Source organism: Carettochelys insculpta, chromosome 2 (genome assembly GCF_033958435.1).
Source record: "Carettochelys insculpta isolate YL-2023 chromosome 2, ASM3395843v1, whole genome shotgun sequence".
Lineage (NCBI taxonomy): Eukaryota > Metazoa > Chordata > Testudines > Carettochelyidae > Carettochelys > Carettochelys insculpta.
In genome coordinates this window covers 279,877,144-279,896,230 of record NC_134138.1, presented here as the reverse complement: position 1 = coordinate 279,896,230, position 19,087 = coordinate 279,877,144, and the positions used below count along the sequence as shown (strand labels likewise).

Here is a 19,087-nt window from a genome sequence, read left to right as displayed (position 1 = left end):
GTTCCACCTACAAAGACCCAAACACGTGGCAGAGCCGAATGTTCCCCGTGTCCCTGGCAGGCAGGGGACTCGTGGGCCGAGGTCACTGCCTGGGATGTCACGTGGCCGATGACCTCGTGTGTCGCCCTCCCCGGGCTGGGACGCTGAAGGTCGGGCTTGTTTGCAGGTGCAGTGATTTAAACAGCTGAATTCCCAGCAGGGGCTGAGCATGTGGGGAGCCTCAGGAGCTGCTTCCCCCCAGGACTGCAGCCAGCTGTTCTCTCCAGCGTACCTCGCCCCATCCCCAGCCGGAGTCTCCTCCCCACCCAGCTGCTGAGCCCGTTGCCCCTACCAGCGAGACTCAGCTTTCTGAAGTTGCTCTCAGCCATCTGTAGTCGCCTGCCACCTTCAGAGGGCTGTGAAGTGACCTCCTCTCTCTGGGCCAGTCCCCACTGCTCCCTGCTCCACCCACCTCCCCTCCAGCCTGTTCCCGGCTCACCCAGCCGCGCTCCCAGGAGAGTCACTGGCCCAGGGGCCCCTGGGCTGAAAGAGAGGCGGGAGGTGGGCGAGCGTGTGGAGAGCACAGCCTGGGTATCAGGGGCCAACTGGAAAGCGAGCCGGGTGCAGAGCAGACACCCGCTCTTCCTGCGCCGACGGGCACCGGTGCCGGGTGTGCTGAGAACTGACCTGTGAGCAACGTTCATAGGGGACCCCACGACTCTCTCCCCTTCGGGCTGAAGCTTGGGGACTCCTGAACCCCATGACAGGGGGTTTGCTATTGAGTTCAGTCATGTCCCCTTTCTCCTGCTCCTTGGTCCTTACCCCTCGGGACGTGTGTGCACTCCCGTCAGGGCGTTTGCCTTTATTTTGCGTTTCTTGGCCAGGCCCTGGCTGGGGATGGATACGCTAGCGGCCAGGCGGCTGGCGCCTCTGAGACAGGGACAGCCCAGCGTCTGCGCATGCGCCGTCTCAGAGCTGCCTTTGGCCTGAGGTAACAGGCTCCAGCTGCCTTCCAGCACCTCGGGGACAAGCGGTGGGACCCGTTATGCTGCCGCACACTTGGATGAGCAGCTCAGCCATGCCCCAGACTGGGGAACGCATTTGGGAGAACCTGAAGCAGTAGTGGAGTGGTGGGACCCCTCCAGCAACGCCCTCTCCCACCTGGGCCCCAGCTTCTCCTCTGGACCACAGCCAGGTGGGGGCCCAGGAGTGCTGGCCCCAGCCCCTCGTCCCGAGCGGAGCCGACACTGCCCCGAGCCATGGCGGGGGCTGGGTTCTCAGTGAGAGAGGTCCTGCAGAGACACCGCCCCATTACTGTCACCCCGGCTGTGTGCTGCAGGACCCCTGAGCCCCGTGCAGCTCCTGAGCCTCGCCAGGAGCCACACCACTCCGCCCTGGAGACACTTCAGCTGGGGTGCGCTGGGCACGTGCGAGCCAGGGGGCGTCTCCTGCCCTCCCCACAGCGTCTGGGGCCTGCACTGAGCCTGCTTAGCTGCAGGCATCACCCTGGCTACGTCTACACGTGAAGCCTACATCGAAGTAGCCTATTTCTAGGCTATTTCGCTGAATAACGTCTACACGTCCTCCAGGGCTGGCAACGTGGATGTTCAACATCGACGTTCAACATTGACGTTGCACAGCACCACATCGAAATAGGCGCAGCGAGGGAACATCTACACGCCACAGTAGCACACATCGAAATAAGGGTGCCAGGCACAGCTGCAGACAGGGTCACAGGGCGGACTCAACAGCCAGCCGCTCCCTTAAAGGGCCCCTCCCAGACACACTTGCACTAAACAGCACAAGATACACAGAGCTGACAACGAGTTGCAGACCCTGTGCATGCAGCATGGATCCCCCGCTGCAGCAGCAGCAGCCAGAAGCCCTGGGCTAAGGGCTGCTGCACACGGTGACCATAGAGCCCCGCACGGGCTGGAGAGAGAGCGTCTCTCAACCCCCCAGCTGATGGCCGCCATGGAGGACCCCACAATTTCGACGTTGCGGGACGCGGATTGTCTACACGGTCCCTACTTCGACGCTGAACGTTGAAGTAGGGCGCTATTCCGATCCCCTCATGAGGTTAGCGACTTTGACGTCTCGCCGCCTAACATCGAAGTTAACTTCGAAATTGCGCCCGACACGTGTAGCCGCGACGGGCGCGATTTCAAAGTTAGTGCCGCTACTTCGAAGTAGTGTGCATGTGTAGACACAGCTCCTGTGGGCTCCGGGCCCTCCCAAGGCCCCTCAACCTGGGCTTCACTTGCAGATGGCTTTGATGGGAGCCAGGCACCCGTGGAGTCAGTTCCACCAGCAGGCCCACGCGGGCACCTCTGGGCACGCCGCCCCACCATCAGCAGAGCTCCTTGGCAGCTCACTCCTCGGCCTCTCTGCTGCAGGGGCCAGTGGGTGCCAGAGGTAGTGATGGCTTTCGGGCGGGGACTCCCCACTTCCTTCTCTTTGAGTCTCTTCCCCAGAGGCTGCATGCCCACTGACAGCAGGGTACTGCCTTGGGTACCTGAGGGACAGAGGCGGAGCCGAGCCCAGGAGCCCAGCTGGGTGGGGAGGGACTCCAGGCTGCCCCCGCGGCAGGAGATGATGGGCTGGAGCAGACTCCCATTGGGGCGACGTGGTGCGGCGGGAGCAGGAGCCGGTGTCTGTCCTGGGCCGTGTCCCTGTGACCCGAGAAGGACCCGGGGTCGGCTGGAGCGACTGAGCGTGGGCTGGCAGGGCCGCCCCGTGTGAATAACTCCCCAGCCCGTCTGCACCGTGGCTCTGGCTTTATTGGGGCTGAGCAGCCTGCGATGCAGCGCAGCGATGGGCGGGAGCGGCAGCAGGATCCAGGGGTGCTCGCGGGGGGGTCTCCGCTGGGCAGTGGCATTAACAGTGTCCTGCAGTTGGGGGACAACAGAGATGCCTTGGAGCTGTGGGCGCTGGTGCTGGCTGGAGAAGAGGAGATGCCTGGTGTTAGCGGCTTTGGGGCCTCCCACCGCCCTGTTCTCCAGGCTGGGTTTGTCTCTGCGGGCTGGGTAGAGGGGCCCACCCCTGCGTCAAAGTGGTCGTGAGCCAGCAAACTCCCTGTGGCCCAGGCTGTGAGCAGCAGCCAACCATGACACTCACTCAGCGCTGCCACGGGTGGGCCCACCTCCCTGCGGCCCTGTCCAGACCCCAAGCCCCCCACCCCTTTGCTGCCTGCCTGTAGCATTGCCACTTTCTCCTCCCACCTGGGTGACACACCTGCTCTGCCCCCGTGCTGAGGTGTCCCACCCTGCTCACTACCTTATGGCTTCCTCTCCCCCGCCCACAGGCGCTGGTTCATTGTCACCTGGCTGGCTCAGGGGCTAGGATGCAGGAGGGCGTGAGAGATGCATATTTCATCAGCTGGAATGGACCTTGAGAGGCCATCAAGGCCAGTCCCCTGCCCTCTTGGCAGGGTCAAGCACTATCTATCTGTCCCAGACCCCTAAATCGCCCCTCAGGCATTGAGCTCACAACCCTGGGTTTAGCAGGCAAAGGCTCAAACCACTGCGCTACCCCTCCCCAGTGCTGACTGGGGCTGGGGGCTGTGGGGTGGGGCCAGGGATGAAGGGCTTGGGCTGTGAGAGGTGTTCTGCACTGGGGCAGGGGGTTGGGACGTGGGAGCGGGAGCGGGAGCGTGCTCCGGCTGGGGGCTCTGGGGTGGGGCCAGGGATGAGGGGCTTGGGGTGCAGGAGGGGGACTCCAAGCTGGGATTGTAGAGTGGGGGGATCAGGGTTGGATTCTGGGAGCCCAAAGGGCGCAGGCTGCAGGTGCCACGTGCAGAAAGCAGCACTTTGCTAAGCTGCCTACGCAGCCGTGGCCGGATGGATGTGGGCCGCCCCGCCCCCAGGCGTTGCCCCTGCAGCAGCCATTGGCCAGGGCTCTCAGGCAATGGGAGCTGCATGGAGGGGACATGCTGCTGTCTGAGGTTGCTGACTGGAGCCAGGGCAGGCGGGGCGTCTGCCATAGCTCTGCCAGGCCGCTGACTGGCCGTGGGCTGCGGGGTCGGCAGTGCTGACTGGAGCCACCAGGTCCCCTCCTGACCGGGGTTCTGGGGAAAACCGGCCACCTGTCCACACTGCTTCCCTGGGCTCCCCTGGGGGCTGGACCCAGGCACTGTGTTCCCCTGACATCCTCCTTCTGCCCCCTCCTGCTGCGGTGCATCCCGGCACACTGCTGGGCAGCACCCCGCAGATCCAGCTGTGGGGCAAATGGCACCAACCCGCTGCCCAGCCCAGAGCCCCCTAGGGAACCCCGACCAGCCCAGGCCTCACCTGGTCCCTGGCCCTGGCCAGGGCGTGCGCATCCGCACCACGCTGCTCTGGCTAGGGCGGAAGCGCAAAGGAAAATGCAACCTGGCCCGGCAAGTAAGGCTCCTCGTGCTGCACGGCCGTGCACTTCTCCTCGTGTTGCAGCTCCATCTCCTGCGGGGACAGAGGCGCCTGGTCGCTGGGAGGCCACAGCTCAGGGGAGGGCGGTGGTGTGGCTGTGAGACCCAGCACAGCAGGGCCATGGAAGCCAGGGCCGGGCCCAGCACCCTCAGTCTGCACAGAACTGCAGCCTGGACCTGGGTGCTGGCACGCCTGGGGAGCCGCTGCCTGGCAGCAAGTGTGCGAACTGATGCATGGCTACGTGTGTGCGTCTGTGCCTGTGTGGTGTGGGGGAGCGTCTGCAGAGTGACATGTGTGTGCAGCACTGGGCTCACGTGCCCGTTTACGCGTGTGCGTCTGTGCGCTTGCATGTTGGGGGCACCTTGGCGCACTGCATGGCCAGATGCAGGGCCATCGCTGAGAGCTCCTGTGGCGGGTGCACCTCTGCGTGACACTGTGCACATGTGTGCCAGGGAGCCTCGGGGCAGCTGCACACACGTGTGTGTGTGAGCTCACAGGCTGCTGCCTTGGGGCGGCTGCACACGTGTGTGTGTGTGAGCTCATGGGCTGCTGCCTCAGGGTGGCTGCACACGTGTGCGTGTCTGTGAGCTCACGGGCTGCTGCCTCTGGGCGGCTGCACACGTGCATGTGTGTGTGTGAGCTCACGGGCTGCTGCCTTGGGGTAGCTGCACATGCGTGTGTGTGTGTGAGCTCACGGGCTACTGCCTCGGGGCAGCTGCACACGTGTGTGTGTGTGTGAGCTCACGGGCTGCTGCCTCGGGGCGGCTGCACACGCGTGTGTGTGTGTGAGCTCACGGGCTGCTGCCTCGGGGCAGCTGCACACGTGTGTCTCTTTATGTATATATGGACACGTGTGTCTTGGCTTCTGCCAGGTGCTGGGGTCCATCTGCCTGTCCTGGCTCTGGCCCTATCCCTGCCCGCGGTCGCTGGGGCTGGGGCGCGCTCACCTGCACCACTCGCTGCCTCTCCGGCCGGCAGTACACGTGCCGATCCAGCACCTTGGCCGGGCTGCCGAAGTCGAACTTGACACAGGCCAGGCACCTCTGCTTCCTCTGGGGAGAGAGGCCCGAGTCACAGCCCAGCCAGGCAGGCCAGCCGGGTCAGCTGGGCCCTGGGCAGTGCTCAGGGGCTGCAGAGAACATGCAGCCGCCATCCCCAGCCGGCTCGCCCTGCTGCGCGGTGTGCCCAGTGCCGCCTGTGCGCTCCCTCCCCGCCGGGCACCTTCCCCTCGCACGCCCCGGGCCCTGCACGCACGCTCCAGTCCAGCCCCTCCCGCCACCGGGGCTGAGCCTCCCCCAAACGTCTCCCCCGCTGCCTGTGAATGAAGAAATTTTCTCCAGCCTAGCACCTTGCCATGAGGGCAGCTGCCTCCAGCCCCCATGACGTAGGACTCAGCCACCCTGGCCACGCTGCACACACCTGGCCTCATGCCAGCTCCCAGCCCCTGTGAGGCTGTTGGGTTCTAAGATGCATGGACAAAACATCGGTTCAACTACTGTCCTCGGTTTGCACCAGGTGGGCCAGCAATGGAAAGCCGGTGATTGGCTGATTCTGGTGTTTCTGTCATTCTCCATGTGGAGTTGTAAGTGTTGGCTCTGGGCTGGTGTTGGAAATGTTAGTTTCTGGCAGACCACAGAAGGAGGCTGGTCAACCTACAGAATTGTGAACAGGTTTCTGGTCAAGGGCAGCAGCGCTTGGTGGACTACGGGCATTGTCAGGTGCCGATCGGCATCTGAGGAATCTGGCTGTCAGGTGTAAGGCAGCAGCGAGGCAAAGGCAGCTGCCCAGAAGGGACATGGACAGGTGTCCTGCTCATGGGACAGGCTCTAGCTCGGGTGTGCTTCCACGCAGGGGAACTGTGCTGTTCCATCCAGGCTGGTCTAAAGGGGGCCCTGAGGTTTAAGCCATTTTGTCTTCACTCCAGCTCATCACTTCGGGAGCATCTCTGTTATGGACTGAGCCCAGAAGGGTGGCTGACCCGGCCTAACAAAGGACGTTTTCCAGAGACTCGTAAGAGACCTGCCTGTCCCCCCTCTGCTGCAGCTGGCACCACGACCTGAGTGACAGGCGTATGGAACTCGATTGCTTTAACGATTTCACTCTCCCCTATTCTTTCTCTCTTTCTTTTAATAAACCTTTAGAGGTTACATGCTGAAGGACTGGCCCAGCAAGCTCTTTGGGGCAACATCTGGGGATGGGGCTGGGCCTTTGAGACTGGAAGACCCTGTTCAGGTTTCGTGAGATTGGTTTTCATAACCTCTCCCCTGTGTGAGGAGGGGCCGGGCTGTGGCCCAGGGGAAGACAAGTGTCAGGGACTTACGTGTGTGACTTCTTGATGGCCAGCATGGTGACAGAAGCGCCCCGTGTGACTGATTTGGTGCCTTCTCATGAAGGGCCCCCAGCCTTGGGTTGTCAGGAGCCCCGTTTTGAACAATTTGCCCTGGTTTGGCCCTCTCAGCTGTGCCCAGGAAAGCTTCCAATATTGCCGCCCCTCCCTTCCTGCCACTTGTCTGCTCAGTCCTTCCCTCACCCCTTCCTGGGGCCTGGCAGAGCAGGGGGCTGCCCCCCAGCCCGTTCCCAGAGCAAGGAGCAGCTGGGCAGAGCTGCAGGGGGTGGCTGTGAGGTGGCCGTTCCCTCGCTCACCCCTCCGCGTTTGAGCGGGCAGTCCGGTCTGCTCCCCGGCCGGTTCGGGCACTGTGTCTGCGAGATGCTGAGCCGCAGGCGCACAAAGGTCCCCGTGTGCTGCTTCTGGAACAAACACAAAGCAGGTTCAGCAAAGCACCATCGGCAGCTCCGGCCAGAGTTCGATGCTCTCGGCTGAGGCCGGGGGAGGCTCTCCGGGACGCTGCCGGGCCGGAGGAAATGCCCTGCGTGGTAAGGGACGGCTGTGCATCGCTGGCTGGGACTAGCCAGTGCCCAGGAGACAGCCCGGCTCACAGCCCGGACCTGTGCACGGCTCAGGGCTGGACGCTGGGCAGCACCAACCGCCCCCTCTGGGCTAGAGCCCCCCCGTCTGCCGTGGCACAATGCTGAGAGGGGCAGGGTCACCCCAGGGCCTGTCCCCACCGCAGCACAATGCTGAAGGGGTGGTTGAGACTCACTCTGCCTCGTGCCAGGTGTCGCCCACCCGGCACCTGCAGGGCCCGGAGCAGCCCAGGGGAGGTGGGAGAAGAGACGGTTAAATCTCCCCCGAGGCGCTGGCGCTGGGTGAGGAGGCCAGTGGAGGAAAGGTGCAAAATGGTCCCCAAATGCTGCTTGGCCCAAAATCCCAAGGAGACAATCCCTCACCACAGACTTGGCCGCTTCCCCTCCCACCCACTTCCTGGCTGGGCCATCCCCCCGACCGGCTGCTGCTCCAAGACTCCAAGCCCCATTCGCACCCCTGCAGCCAAAAGGCCCTGGGCGCTCAGTGGGCCTCAGTTCTGGCACCAGCCTGGAGCAGCCCCAAGCTGAGCCTGGTCTGAGGTGCTGGGCGCACCCCACACCTAGGGAAAGCAGCCTCAGGACCCTCTGGCTGACATAGAAGGGGGGCACAGAACCAGTGGCCAAATTTTCTATGTGGGACAAACACTGCCCCCTTCCTATCGGCTCCTCAGCAGCAGACCGGGCAGCTCCTGGGCAAGATGCCTGCCCCGGGGCAGTGTCCTGTCAGCCGTTCCCTTCGGGGAAAAAAGCAGAGGGGTCTGGGCGAGCCCTATACACAACCAGTCATTCATGTCGCCAGTTGTTGCCCCTGCCACCGGGGCCCTGCACCCTGAGCCTGCTGCTGCCTGCTCACATAGCCCCCAGGGGACAATGCACAATGCCTAGTTAACCTCTGCAGGTCAGTGACAGTTGCCTCTGGCAAGCCTGGCCCAGTACCTACAACCCCCTCCCAGCCACCCCAGCCTCAGGAGGACCCTGTTAGCTGGAACCAGCTCTGCTGGCTGATGCCTGCCTCCTGCGCCAGGCTGTCTGTGGGGCCAGGAGCGGCTCCATGGGGCCAGACGCGGGTCCGGCTAGAGGAAGAGTTCCATCCTGCTGTCCCCAGCCCTCACAGCTGTCCTGGCCATGCTGTGCCCTGGCCCCCAGTCCTGTCCCCAGCCGCCAGTGCCCAGCCCGGCCATGCAGGATGCATGGGGCACAAGCAATGCCGAGCCAGGGGGAGTCTGCACCAAGCTGTGCAGAGCTCCAGCCCCTCCCCAGACTCCTGTCCTTGCCCCTTCCATCCTACCCCCCGGCACTCCCCTCCCTCCTGCCAGGCCCCCTCCCGCCAGCTCCCCTTCCCTGCCACCAGCTGCTCCCTGCAGATCCCCTCTGTCCCCACCCAGGGCCGTGTACCCCCTGCACCGCACTGCAGACCCACCCAGAGGGGCTGTCAGCAACGAGTCACTTGTCCCATTAGCCCCGGGCATCCCAAAGCCCCAGACAGGCTGGGTACAGGGGATCGGCTGCCCCGGTCACTGCAGAGCAGCCAGCTCTGGGGAGGAGCTCAGCGCACAGCAACACGTCGCTGGCTCTCGCGCACTCACTGTTTCAGTGACTTCATTCACCGCCTGCTCCTTGTACATCCATTTCACGTGGCTCTGCCGGTGAAATTCCTCCAGCGTCAGGTCCACGGCCCTCTGCTGCAGCAGGGATCTGCTGGCTGTGGCCAGGGCCAGCAAGCCCAAACCCAGGGTCAGCAGCGCCTTCATCTGTGCGGGTGGCGAATGGAGCCGAGGGAGCCTCTGCCCCTCTCAGCCACCCGACACCGCCCCTCTGTTGATCTTAGTCTGCCATTAACTAACTCCCCAGAGCTGCCCTGCTCCTCCCTTGGCGCCCTGCCCGCTGCAGTCACCGCCATCGATTTGTTGTGTAAGTTTTTAAAGTGCTACAGGACTGCTTTTGTGTTTTCTTAAGATATAGACTCACATGGCCACCTCTCCATTACTCTTCCAAAAGGGATGCCCCAGGAGGTACCGAACAGCCACAGGGGTTCTGGCTCCATGGGTGCTGCCCAGGAAGCCCAATAGGCTTTGCAGGATGTAACCTGTCTTTCATGAGAAGAAAAAGGAGCTCACAGAAGTAGCAATGGGGGTCCTGGCCAGGTTGTCTACATATGTCTAGAGTGATATCATCTTCTTATAAGCTCTATATTTAGCTGTTGTCTCATATACATTTGGTATGAAGTCCCTTTATACGGAAACTTTCCACAGTATGACGTCACTTCTATCAAGGCTTGGTATAATAGTCCCTAAGAATAGCTAAGGTAAAAAGTATCAGAGAGGAGCCAGGTTAGTCTGTAGCTTCGAGAACAACAAGAAGTCCTGCGGCACCTTATAGACTCACAGACATTTTGGAGCATGAGCTTTCGTGGGCAAAGACACCCCCACCCATACATCTGCTGAAGCGGGTCTTTGCCCACGAAAGCTCATGCTCCAAAATATCTGTGAGTCTATAAGGTGCCACAAGACTTCTTGTTGTTCTTGAAGGTAGAAAGAATCTCTTTGCACTAAAATAGCTCCCTCCTCTACCTAACTGATGACCCTGGAGCGAATGAGATGTGAATGGATAAGGAGAGTTGGGAAGGCTGGGCTGGGACCCAAGGACAAGGAAACCTGAGAAGTGGCTCATTGAAGGAGGCCTGGACAGATGGATGGCCCTGGGAGGCAGCCGCAGTTACCTGCTTTTGGAAGCCCCCTCTTTGAAGATGAACATGGCAGTTTAAAACAATACTCAGAAGAAGAGCCACAGTTGGCTACATGCGTATGCCTGTGATGACTCACACAGGATTTTACATATGCATGTGATGACTTCACAAGAGCTTTTTATATTATAACATATGCTTACGATAAGTGTTCATATTGTACCTTCACTAAATGTGGTGCATTGCCTTCGCCACGGATAAAGATCCCCTGCGCATCTTATAAGCATAACAAGGGCCCACTGAGCCCATCTCCTGGGGATAAGGCCAGGGTTGTCCCTACAACCCGAGGAACTGAGCTGTGCATGTCACTTCCACTGGTCCCACAGCTCCACCCCAGTTAACTTGTCCCTTCGGGTGCTCAGGAACTGGGGACCAGGTTTTATCTGCCCCCTGACATGTTCCACCCACAAAGACCCAAACACGTGGCAGAGCCGATGGTTCCCCATGTCCCTGGCAGGCAGGGGACTCATGGGCCCAGGTCACTGCCTGGGATGTCACGTGGCTGATGACCTCGTGTGTTGCATTCCCCGGGCCTGTCCAGGGACCAGCGAGCAGGGGCTGGGATGCTGAAGGTCGGGCTTGTTTGCAAGTGCAGTGTTTCTTGGAATGGTTCCATAATATAATATAATAACGTTTAATATTCCTGTGTTGGGAAGAACACTGCCGCAGTCCAACAATCTGGCATTTAATTTCAAAAAGGGGAATTACACAAAAATGAGGAGGTTAGTTAAACAGAAATTAAAAGGTAGTGTAACTAAATTAAAATCCCTGCAGGCTGCATGGAAACTTTTCAAGGACACCACATTTGAGGCCCAACTTAAATGTATACCCCAAATTAAAAAACACAGTAGGAGACCTAAAAAAGAGCCACCGTGGCTTAACAACCATGTAAAAGAGGCAGTGAGAGAGAAAACGGCGTCCTTTAAAAAGTGGAAGTCAAATCCTAGTGAGGAAAATAGAAAGGAACATAAACACTGCCAAATTAAATGTAAAAATATAATAAGAAAAGCCAAAAAAGATTTTGAGGAACAGTTAGCCATAAATTCAAAAAACAATAGTAAAATGTTTTTTAAGTACATTAGAAGCAGGAAGCCTGCTAAAAAAGCAGTGGGACCCCTGGACAATAGAGATATAAAAGGAGCAATTAAGGAAGATGATGCCATTGCAGAGAAACTAAATGATTTCTTTGCTTCAGTCTTCACAGCTGAGGATATTACAGAGGTTCCCAAATCTGAGCCATCCGTTGTAGTTGACAAATCTGAGGAACTGTCCCAGATTGAAGTGTCAGTAGAAGAAGTTTTGGATCTAATTGATAAGCTAAACAGTAACAAGTCTCCAGGACCAGATGGCATTCACCCAAGGGTTCTGAAAGAACTCAAATGTGAAATTGCAGAGCTATTAACGGTGGTTTGTAACCTATCCTTTAAATCAGCTTCGGTACCCAGTGACTGGAAGACAGGTAATATAACGCCAATATTTAAAAAGGGCTCTAGAGGACACCCTGGCAATTACAGACTGGCAAGTCTAACGTCAGTACCGGGCAAATTAGTAGAAACAATAGTAAAGAATAAAATTGTCGGACACGTAGAAGAACATGATTTGTTGGGCAAAAGTCAGCATGGTTTCTGTAGAGGGAAGTCGTGTCTTACTAATCTATTAGAGTTCTTTGAAGGGGTTAACAAACATGCAGACGGGGGATCCAGTGGACATAATATACTTAGATTTCCAGAAAGCCTTTGACAAGGTCCCTCACCAAAGGCTCTTATGTAAATTAGGTGGTCATGGGATAGGAGGAAAGATCCTTTCATGGATTGGGAACTGGTTAAAAGACAGGAAACAAAGTGTTGGAATAAACGGTAAATTTTTACAATGGAGGGGGGTAACTAGTGGTGTTCCCCAAGGGTCACTCCTGGGACCAATCTTGTTCAACTTGTTCATCAATGATCTAGAGAAAGGGCTAAGCAGTGAGGTGGCAAAGTTTGCAGGTGATACCAAGCTGTTCAGGATAGTCAAAATCAAAGTAGATTGTGAAGAACTTCAAAAAGATCTCAGCAAACTGAGTGATTGGGCAGCAAAATGGCAAATGAAATTTAATGTGGGTAAGTGTAAGGTAATGCACATTGGGAAAAATAACCCCCATTATACATAGAATGTGATGGGGGCAAATTTAGATACAACAGATCAGGAAAGGGGTCTTGGAATTATAGTGGATAGTTCTCTGAAAACATCCACGCAGTGTGCAGCAGCAGTCAGTAAAGCAATTAGGATGTTAGGAATTATTAAAAAAGGGATAGAGAATAAGACGAAGAATATCTTACTTCCCCTGTATAAAACTATGGTACGCCCACATCTTGAGTACTGCGTGCAGATGTGGTCTCCTCACCTCAAAAGAGATATACTGGCATTAGCAAAAGTTCAGAAAAGGGCAACTAAAATGATTAAGGGTTTGGAAAGGGTCCCATATGAGGAGAGGCTAGAGAGACTGGGACTCTTCAGTCTAGAAAAGAGGAGATTGAGGGGCGATATGATAGAAGGATATAAAATCATGAATGGTGCGGAGAAAGTGAATATTGAAAAGTTATTTACTTGTTCCCATAATATAAGAACCAGAGGACACCAGATGAAATTGATGGGTAGTAGGTTCAAAACAAATAAAAGAAATTTTTTCTTCACACAGCGCACAGTCAACCTGTGGAACTCCTTGCTGGAGGAGGCTGTGAAGGCCAGCACTCTAAGGCTGCGTCTACACGTGCACGCTACTTCGAAGTAGCGGCAGTAACTTCGAAATAGCGCCCGTCACGTCTACACGTGTTGGGCACTATTTCGAAGTTGAAATCGACGTTAGGCGGCGAGACGTCGAAGTCGCTAACCCCATGGGGGGATGGGAATAGCGCCCTACTTCGACGTTCAACATCGAAGTAGGGACGTGTAGACGATCCGCGTCCCGCAACATCGAAATAGCGGGGTCCTCCATGGCGGCCATCAGCTGGGGGGTTGAGAGATACTCTCTCTCCAGCCCTTGCGGGGCTCTGTGGTCACCGTGGGCAGCAGCCCTTAGCCCAGGGCTTCTGGCTGCTTCTGCTGCAGCTGGGGGTCCGTGCTGCATATACAGGGTCTGCAACTAGTTGTTGGCTCTGTGTATCTTGCACTGTTTAATGAAAGTGTGTCTGGGAGGGGCCCTTTAAGGGAGCGACTTGCTGTTGAGTCCGCCCCGTGACCCTGTCTGCAGCTGTGCCTGGCTCCCTTATTTCGATGTGTGCTACTTTGGCGTGTAGACGTTCCCTCGCTGCGCCTATTTCGATGTTGGGCTGAGCAACGTCGAAGTTGAACATCGACGTTGCCGGCCCTGGAGGACGTGTAGACGTTATTCATCGAAATAGGCTATTTCGATGTCGCTACTTCGAAATTAGCTATTTCGATGTAGCGTGCACGTGTAGACGTAGCCTAACAGAGTTTAAAACAGAGCTTGATAAATTTTTGGAGGTTAGGTCATAAATGGCTATTAGCCAAGGGTAAAGTATGGTGCCCGTAGCCTTTAGTCAAAGGCTGGAGACAGATGGCAGGAGACAAATCGCTTGATCATTGTCTTCGGTTCACCTCCTCTGGGGCACCTGGTATTGGCCACTGTCGGCAGACAGGATAGTGGGTTGGATGGACCTTTGATCTGACCCAGTATGGCCATTCTTATGTTCAAACAACTGAATTCCTAGCAGGGGCTGAGCCCACAGGGAGCCCGTGGGGATGGAGCAGCAGAGCTACTGATCCTTTAGAGCAGGGGTGCTCAAAGTGGGGGGGGTGACCTTTGGTAAGTGTGGGGGGTGGGGTGCAGAACACTCAGCTTCACCAGTCATGGAAGCAGATCTCTTCCCGTGCGCTTTTAGCATTTGTGACGTCTCTTGTGTGTCACTGGCTCGCTTTAAAGGGGTAGGCAGAGGCATTGCGGGGGCCAGTAGGGGGGTCCCTAACCTCACCCCTGGAACTCAGCTGGGGGTGTTTCAACACTGCCTCCTCCCCTCCCTAGGCTTGCAGCTGTTGCAGCTGAGCTGATGGGGGACATTTCATCCGCCCTTTCCCTCCCAGTCTGCATCCCCAGCTGTGCAGCTTGTGCCTAAAGTAATTCTGCTCCTGGGCCTGCCTGTCTGCTCCAGGGTCCACCTCCCTTCTCTCAGTGCCAGGGTCCAGCTTGCTGCAAGAGCAGCCTGACTCTCCCATGTGAGGAGCCTGGCCCATAGGAGGGGCTGAGATGTATTTTGCCACCACCTGCCTGGAGCCCCTGAGCTGCGGGTGCAGCTGGGTCTGTTGGCTTTGGCCCCCTGGTGCCCCAAGCAGCGTGGCCAGCACTCCCCAGCAAGTGCTGTAACAAAACCTTGTCATCCGACAGTCACTTTCTCAGGCTGTTCTCGCAACCTGCAAGAGCGAAACTGACTTTCCTTAGCAAAAAGGCCACTAACCCTCCCATGATTCCTTCATGTTTGAAGAGAAGTCCCCGGCAGAATGATGGGCGGGGGGACTAAAGGCCTTCTCCCACACTGCCTAAACCAGGATGTACAAAGTGAGGTGGGCTCGCTCCCATGGGGGGGTATAAAATTTCCTAAGCAGGATGCAATGTGATTTCACCCAGCACCCCCAGTCTCTGCCACCTCTCCCAGGGCTTCTGCTCACTCCCTGCACCTGCCACTGCTGGGTGAGTTTACCCTAGGCGCAAACGTCGAAGTTAACTTTGAAGTTAGGCACTACTGCAAAGTAGCCAGCAGAGAGTCTAAGCCCATTTTCCCTTACTTCGAAGTTAATTGAGAAGAAAGAAGCCCAACTTCGAAGCCCTTATGCCATTCTCAGGAACGGAGCAGTGCCCGTCGAAGCAGATTGTGTAGAAATGCTCAGCTTCAGAGGCTGTTATTTGAAGTTCTGCTTTGAAGTAAGCAACTGTGGAGTTATTTTTGCAGCACAGACACGGCCGCTGTGAGCGAGAGGGTGTGTCACTTTCGGGAGACCAGTGGGGAACTGCTAGTTGCAGGGACGAAAATTGGAGCTCAGCATAAAAGCTTTTCTCCCCTGTGCCTCGGCGTACTGAAGCTAGATATTCCCTCCAACGTACCTCACCCATGTCTCTAACCGTAGTATCCTCCCCGCCCAGGTGCTGATTCCATCTTCTCCCTGCCAGAATGACCCAACCCTCTCACATTCCTCTCAGCCTTCTTTACTTGCCTGAAACCTTCAGGGCTGCAAACTCACCTCCTCACGCTGGGGCCAGTTCCCTACCACTCCCTGCTTGACTAGCTCTCCCAGCCAGCTCCTTTCCCAGCTCCCCCAAACATGTGCTGCCAAGTGAGTCTCTGGTCCATTGGCCCCTAAGCTGAGGGTTGGGCTGAAAAAGAAGCGGTTGGAGGGTGAGTGTACTATGAGCACAGATGGCTGCAGGCAGGCATTCACTGTTTGTGATCCTAGTATCACAGCTATGGGTGTGCGCTTAAAACTGACCCCTGAGCAACATTTATAGGGAACTCAAAGACTTTCTACCCACTTGAGCTAAAGCTCACGTCTGTTTCTTATGGTGCACTTGAATGTCATCACTCACACCCAAGCAGCAGGTACCTGGCAACCCTCACACATGGATGGGTAGTGAAATCGAGTGGGTTAGAAGTTGCGTGTGTCTTTGGGGTCAGGGGAGAGCATGAAGTAATAAGTGGAACTTCTGGTTTCTAGAGCATTGGTGCCAATGTTTATGAGCTGTTTGAGTTTGTTAAAGCCCCGGCTCCTGGAGCCATCTTATTACATAAGTGTCTCAGCTTTCATTTAAGAAAAATAGTAAATTTCTGGTCCCCATAGGGTACAAGAGAGCTGAAAATGCAACACCTCTAAAGCTCAGAAAAAGCACATAGAAGAGCACAATATTATTACTTAAAGTACATTCCCAAGACGTTTAAGTGAACCCTGTATCTGTGGCATGCATAGCTTCTGGTCTAGAACAGTTGGGATGGTAACAGGGGTATGGGCTGGGACTGGGGTAGAACAAGAAGTGCAGGAAGGAAGTCAGGACACCTGGGTTCCACAGCAGGCTTTGCCACTGCTCTGCTACATGGCCTCACAATTCTCAGGTCCCTATTTGTGCAGAGATGGTGCTCTGGTTTCTCTGTGCAGTGGAATTGACACACCTGTACATCTCTTCACTTTCTGTGTTGCAGCAGGAAGCGTACACTGGTACCTCTCTGCTGGCTCTCTTGTGTGGTGGGAGGGACACTGGTACATCTCTGGTCTCTTTGAGGAGGTAGGAGGGGCATTCTCTACTGTCATCTCTGCTGTCTCTATGCTGCAGAGGGAAGGGCCCTCTGGTACATCTCTGAGGTCTCTATGGTGTGGTGGGAAGATCACTGGTACATTTCTGAGGTCTCTGTGGTGCCGTGGGTGGGACACTCTGGTACATCTCTGGGGTCTCTATGGTGCTGTGGGAAGGACACTCTGATACATCTCTGGGATCTCTAAGGAGCAGTAGCTGGGACATTGATACCTCTCGGGGGTCTCTATGGTACCTTGGGAAGGACGCTCTGGCACATCTGTGGAGTCTCTATGGTGCTGGGGGAAGGGCACTCTGGTACATGATAGGCAACCAGCTTGGCTTAAAAGGGAAAACCTTAGTCAGCTTAAATTCAAAAAGGATGAATACAAGAAATGGAAATGTGGACAGTTGACTAAGGAGGAGTATAAACATACGGCTGGAGAATGCTGGGCAGTAATCAGGAAAGCGAAAGCACAAGTGGAACTGCAGCTGGCAAGGGATGTGAAGAGTAACAAGAAGGGTTTCTACAGGCATGTGAACAATAAATGGGTTATCAGGGAAGCTGTGGAGCCGTTACTGGATGAGGTAGGTAACCTAGTGACAGAAGATGTAAGAAAAGCTGAAGTACTCAATGCTTTTTTTGCCTCAATCTTCACAGACAAAGTCAACTTCCCCATGACGGTCCTAGACGGTGCAGTAAGGGAAGGTGGAGAGCAGCCATCTGTGGGGAAGGAACAAGTTCTGAGCTATCAAGAAAAAATAGATGTGCACAAGTCCATGGGTTTGGATTTAATGCACCTCAGGTACTGAGGGAATTGTCAGAGGTCATTGCTGAACCTTTGGCCATTATCCTTGAAGACTCTTGGAGATCGGGGGAGATACCAGATGACTGGAAGAAGGCAAACGTAGTGCCCATCTTTAAAAAAGAAAAGAAGGACAATCCAGGGAACTATAGACCCGCCAGCCTTACCTCAATCCCTGGGAAAATAATGGAGGGGATCCTCAAGGAATCCAAGTGATCAAAAGTAGCCAACATGGATTCACAGGGGCAAGTCCTGCCTGACCAATCTGATTAGCTTCTATGATGAGGTAAAAAGCTCTGTGGACATGGGGAAGTCAGTGGATGTGATATAGGTTGACTTCAGCAAGGCTTTTGATACGGTCTCCCACAACATTCTTGCCCATAAATTAAGGAAATATGGATTGGACCCTTGGACTATAAGATGGATAGAAAGCTGGCTTGATGGTTGGGCCCAACAGGTAGTGGTCAGTGGCTCAATATCTGGATGGCGGTCTGTTTCAAGCGAAGTGCCGCAAGGCTTAGTTCTGGGGCCAGTGTTATTCAACATCTTTATTAGTGACCTGGAGGAGGGACTGGATTGCACCCTCAGCAAGTTTGCGGATGACACAAAACTAGGGGGAGAGGTAGATACGTTGGAGGGTAGAGAGAGAATCCAGAGGGACCTGGATAAATTGAAGGGCTGGGCCAAAAGAAATCTGATGCAGTTCAAGAAGGAGAAGTGTAGAGTCCTGCACCTGGGGCGGAAGAATCCCAAGCATTGTTACAGGCTGGGGACCGACTGGCTCAGCAGCAGTACAGTGGAAAGGGACCTAGGGGTTATGGTGGATGAAAGGCTGGATATGAGTAAACAGTGTGCCCTTGTAGCCAAGAAGGCTGATGGCATACGAGGGTGCATTAGGAGGAGCATTTTGAGCAGATCTAGAGAAGTAGTTATTCCTCTTTATTCAGCACTGGTGAGGCCACATCTGGAATATTGTGTCCAGTTTTGGGCCCCTCCCCCAAGTATAAAAAGGATGTGGATTTGCTGGAGCAGGTTCAGCGAAGGGCAACAAAAATGATTAAGGGTCTGGAGCACAAGACCTATGAGGAGAGGCTGAGGGATTTGGGCTTGTTTAGTTTACAGAAGAGAAGACTTAGAGGTGATTTAATAGCAGCCTTCAACTTCCTGAAGGGGAGCTCTAAAGAGGAGGGTGAGAAATTGCTCTCAGTGGTGTCAGATGGCAGAACAAGGAGCAATGGTCAGAAGTTGAAGAGGGAGAGGTGTAGGTTAGATATTAGGAAAAACTACTTTACCAGGCAGGTGGTGAAGCATTGGAATGCGTTGCCGAGAGAGGTAGTGGATTCTCCATCCCTTGAGGTTTTTGAGTCCCGGCTGGACAAGGTCCTGGCTGGGATGACTTAGTGGGGGTTGATCCTGCTCCAAGCAGGGGGCTGGACTAGATGACTTCCTGAGGTCCCTTCCAGCCCCGTGATTCTGTGATCCTGTGATCTTATGAGCATAAGCTTTCGTGGGCAAAGACCCACTTCATCAGATGCAGGTCTTTGCCCACGAAAGCTTATGCTCATACATTTCTGTTAGTCTATGAGGTGCCACAGGACCCCTCATTGCTTTTGCAGATCCAGACTAACATGGCTACACCTCTGATATCTGGTACATCTTGGGGGTCTCTATGGTGTGGGAAGGACACTCTGATACATCTCTGGGGTGTCTGTGATGTGGTGGCATGGACACTCTGGTACATCTCTGGGGTCTCTATGGTGTGGTGGGAAGGACACTCTGGTACATCTCTGGGGTCTCTATGGTGCGGTGGGCAGGACATTCTGGTACCTCTCGGGGGTCTCTATGGTGCTGTGGGAAGGACACTCTGGCACATCTCAGGGGTCTCTATGGTGCGGTGGGTGGGACACTCTGGTACATCTCGGAGGTCTCTATGGTGCGGTGGGTGGGACACTCTGGT

At 55.8% G+C, this 19,087-nt stretch overlaps 1 protein-coding gene across 2 annotated transcripts; it reads right to left on the bottom strand.

Moving 5' to 3' along the window:
• Nucleotides 1-2,749: 2,749 nt before the first annotated feature.
• Nucleotides 2,750-9,079, bottom strand: LOC142008222 (retinoic acid receptor responder protein 2-like). 2 transcript variants are annotated; one of them, XM_074985368.1, is made up of 5 exons: nt 8,897-9,079; nt 7,029-7,133; nt 5,333-5,437; nt 4,269-4,418; nt 2,750-2,867 (listed from the first exon to the last, which is right to left on the bottom strand). In XM_074985368.1, exons 1-4 carry the CDS (start codon nt 9,059-9,061, stop codon nt 4,320-4,322), a joined length of 474 nt encoding a protein of 157 aa, XP_074841469.1. In that variant the 5' UTR covers nt 9,062-9,079; the 3' UTR covers nt 2,750-2,867; nt 4,269-4,319. The 2 variants fall into 2 exon arrangements, with proteins under 2 accessions (XP_074841469.1, XP_074841467.1); XM_074985366.1 differs by having other exon boundaries at nt 2,762-2,919.
• Between the last annotated feature and the right edge of the window lie 10,008 nt (nt 9,080-19,087).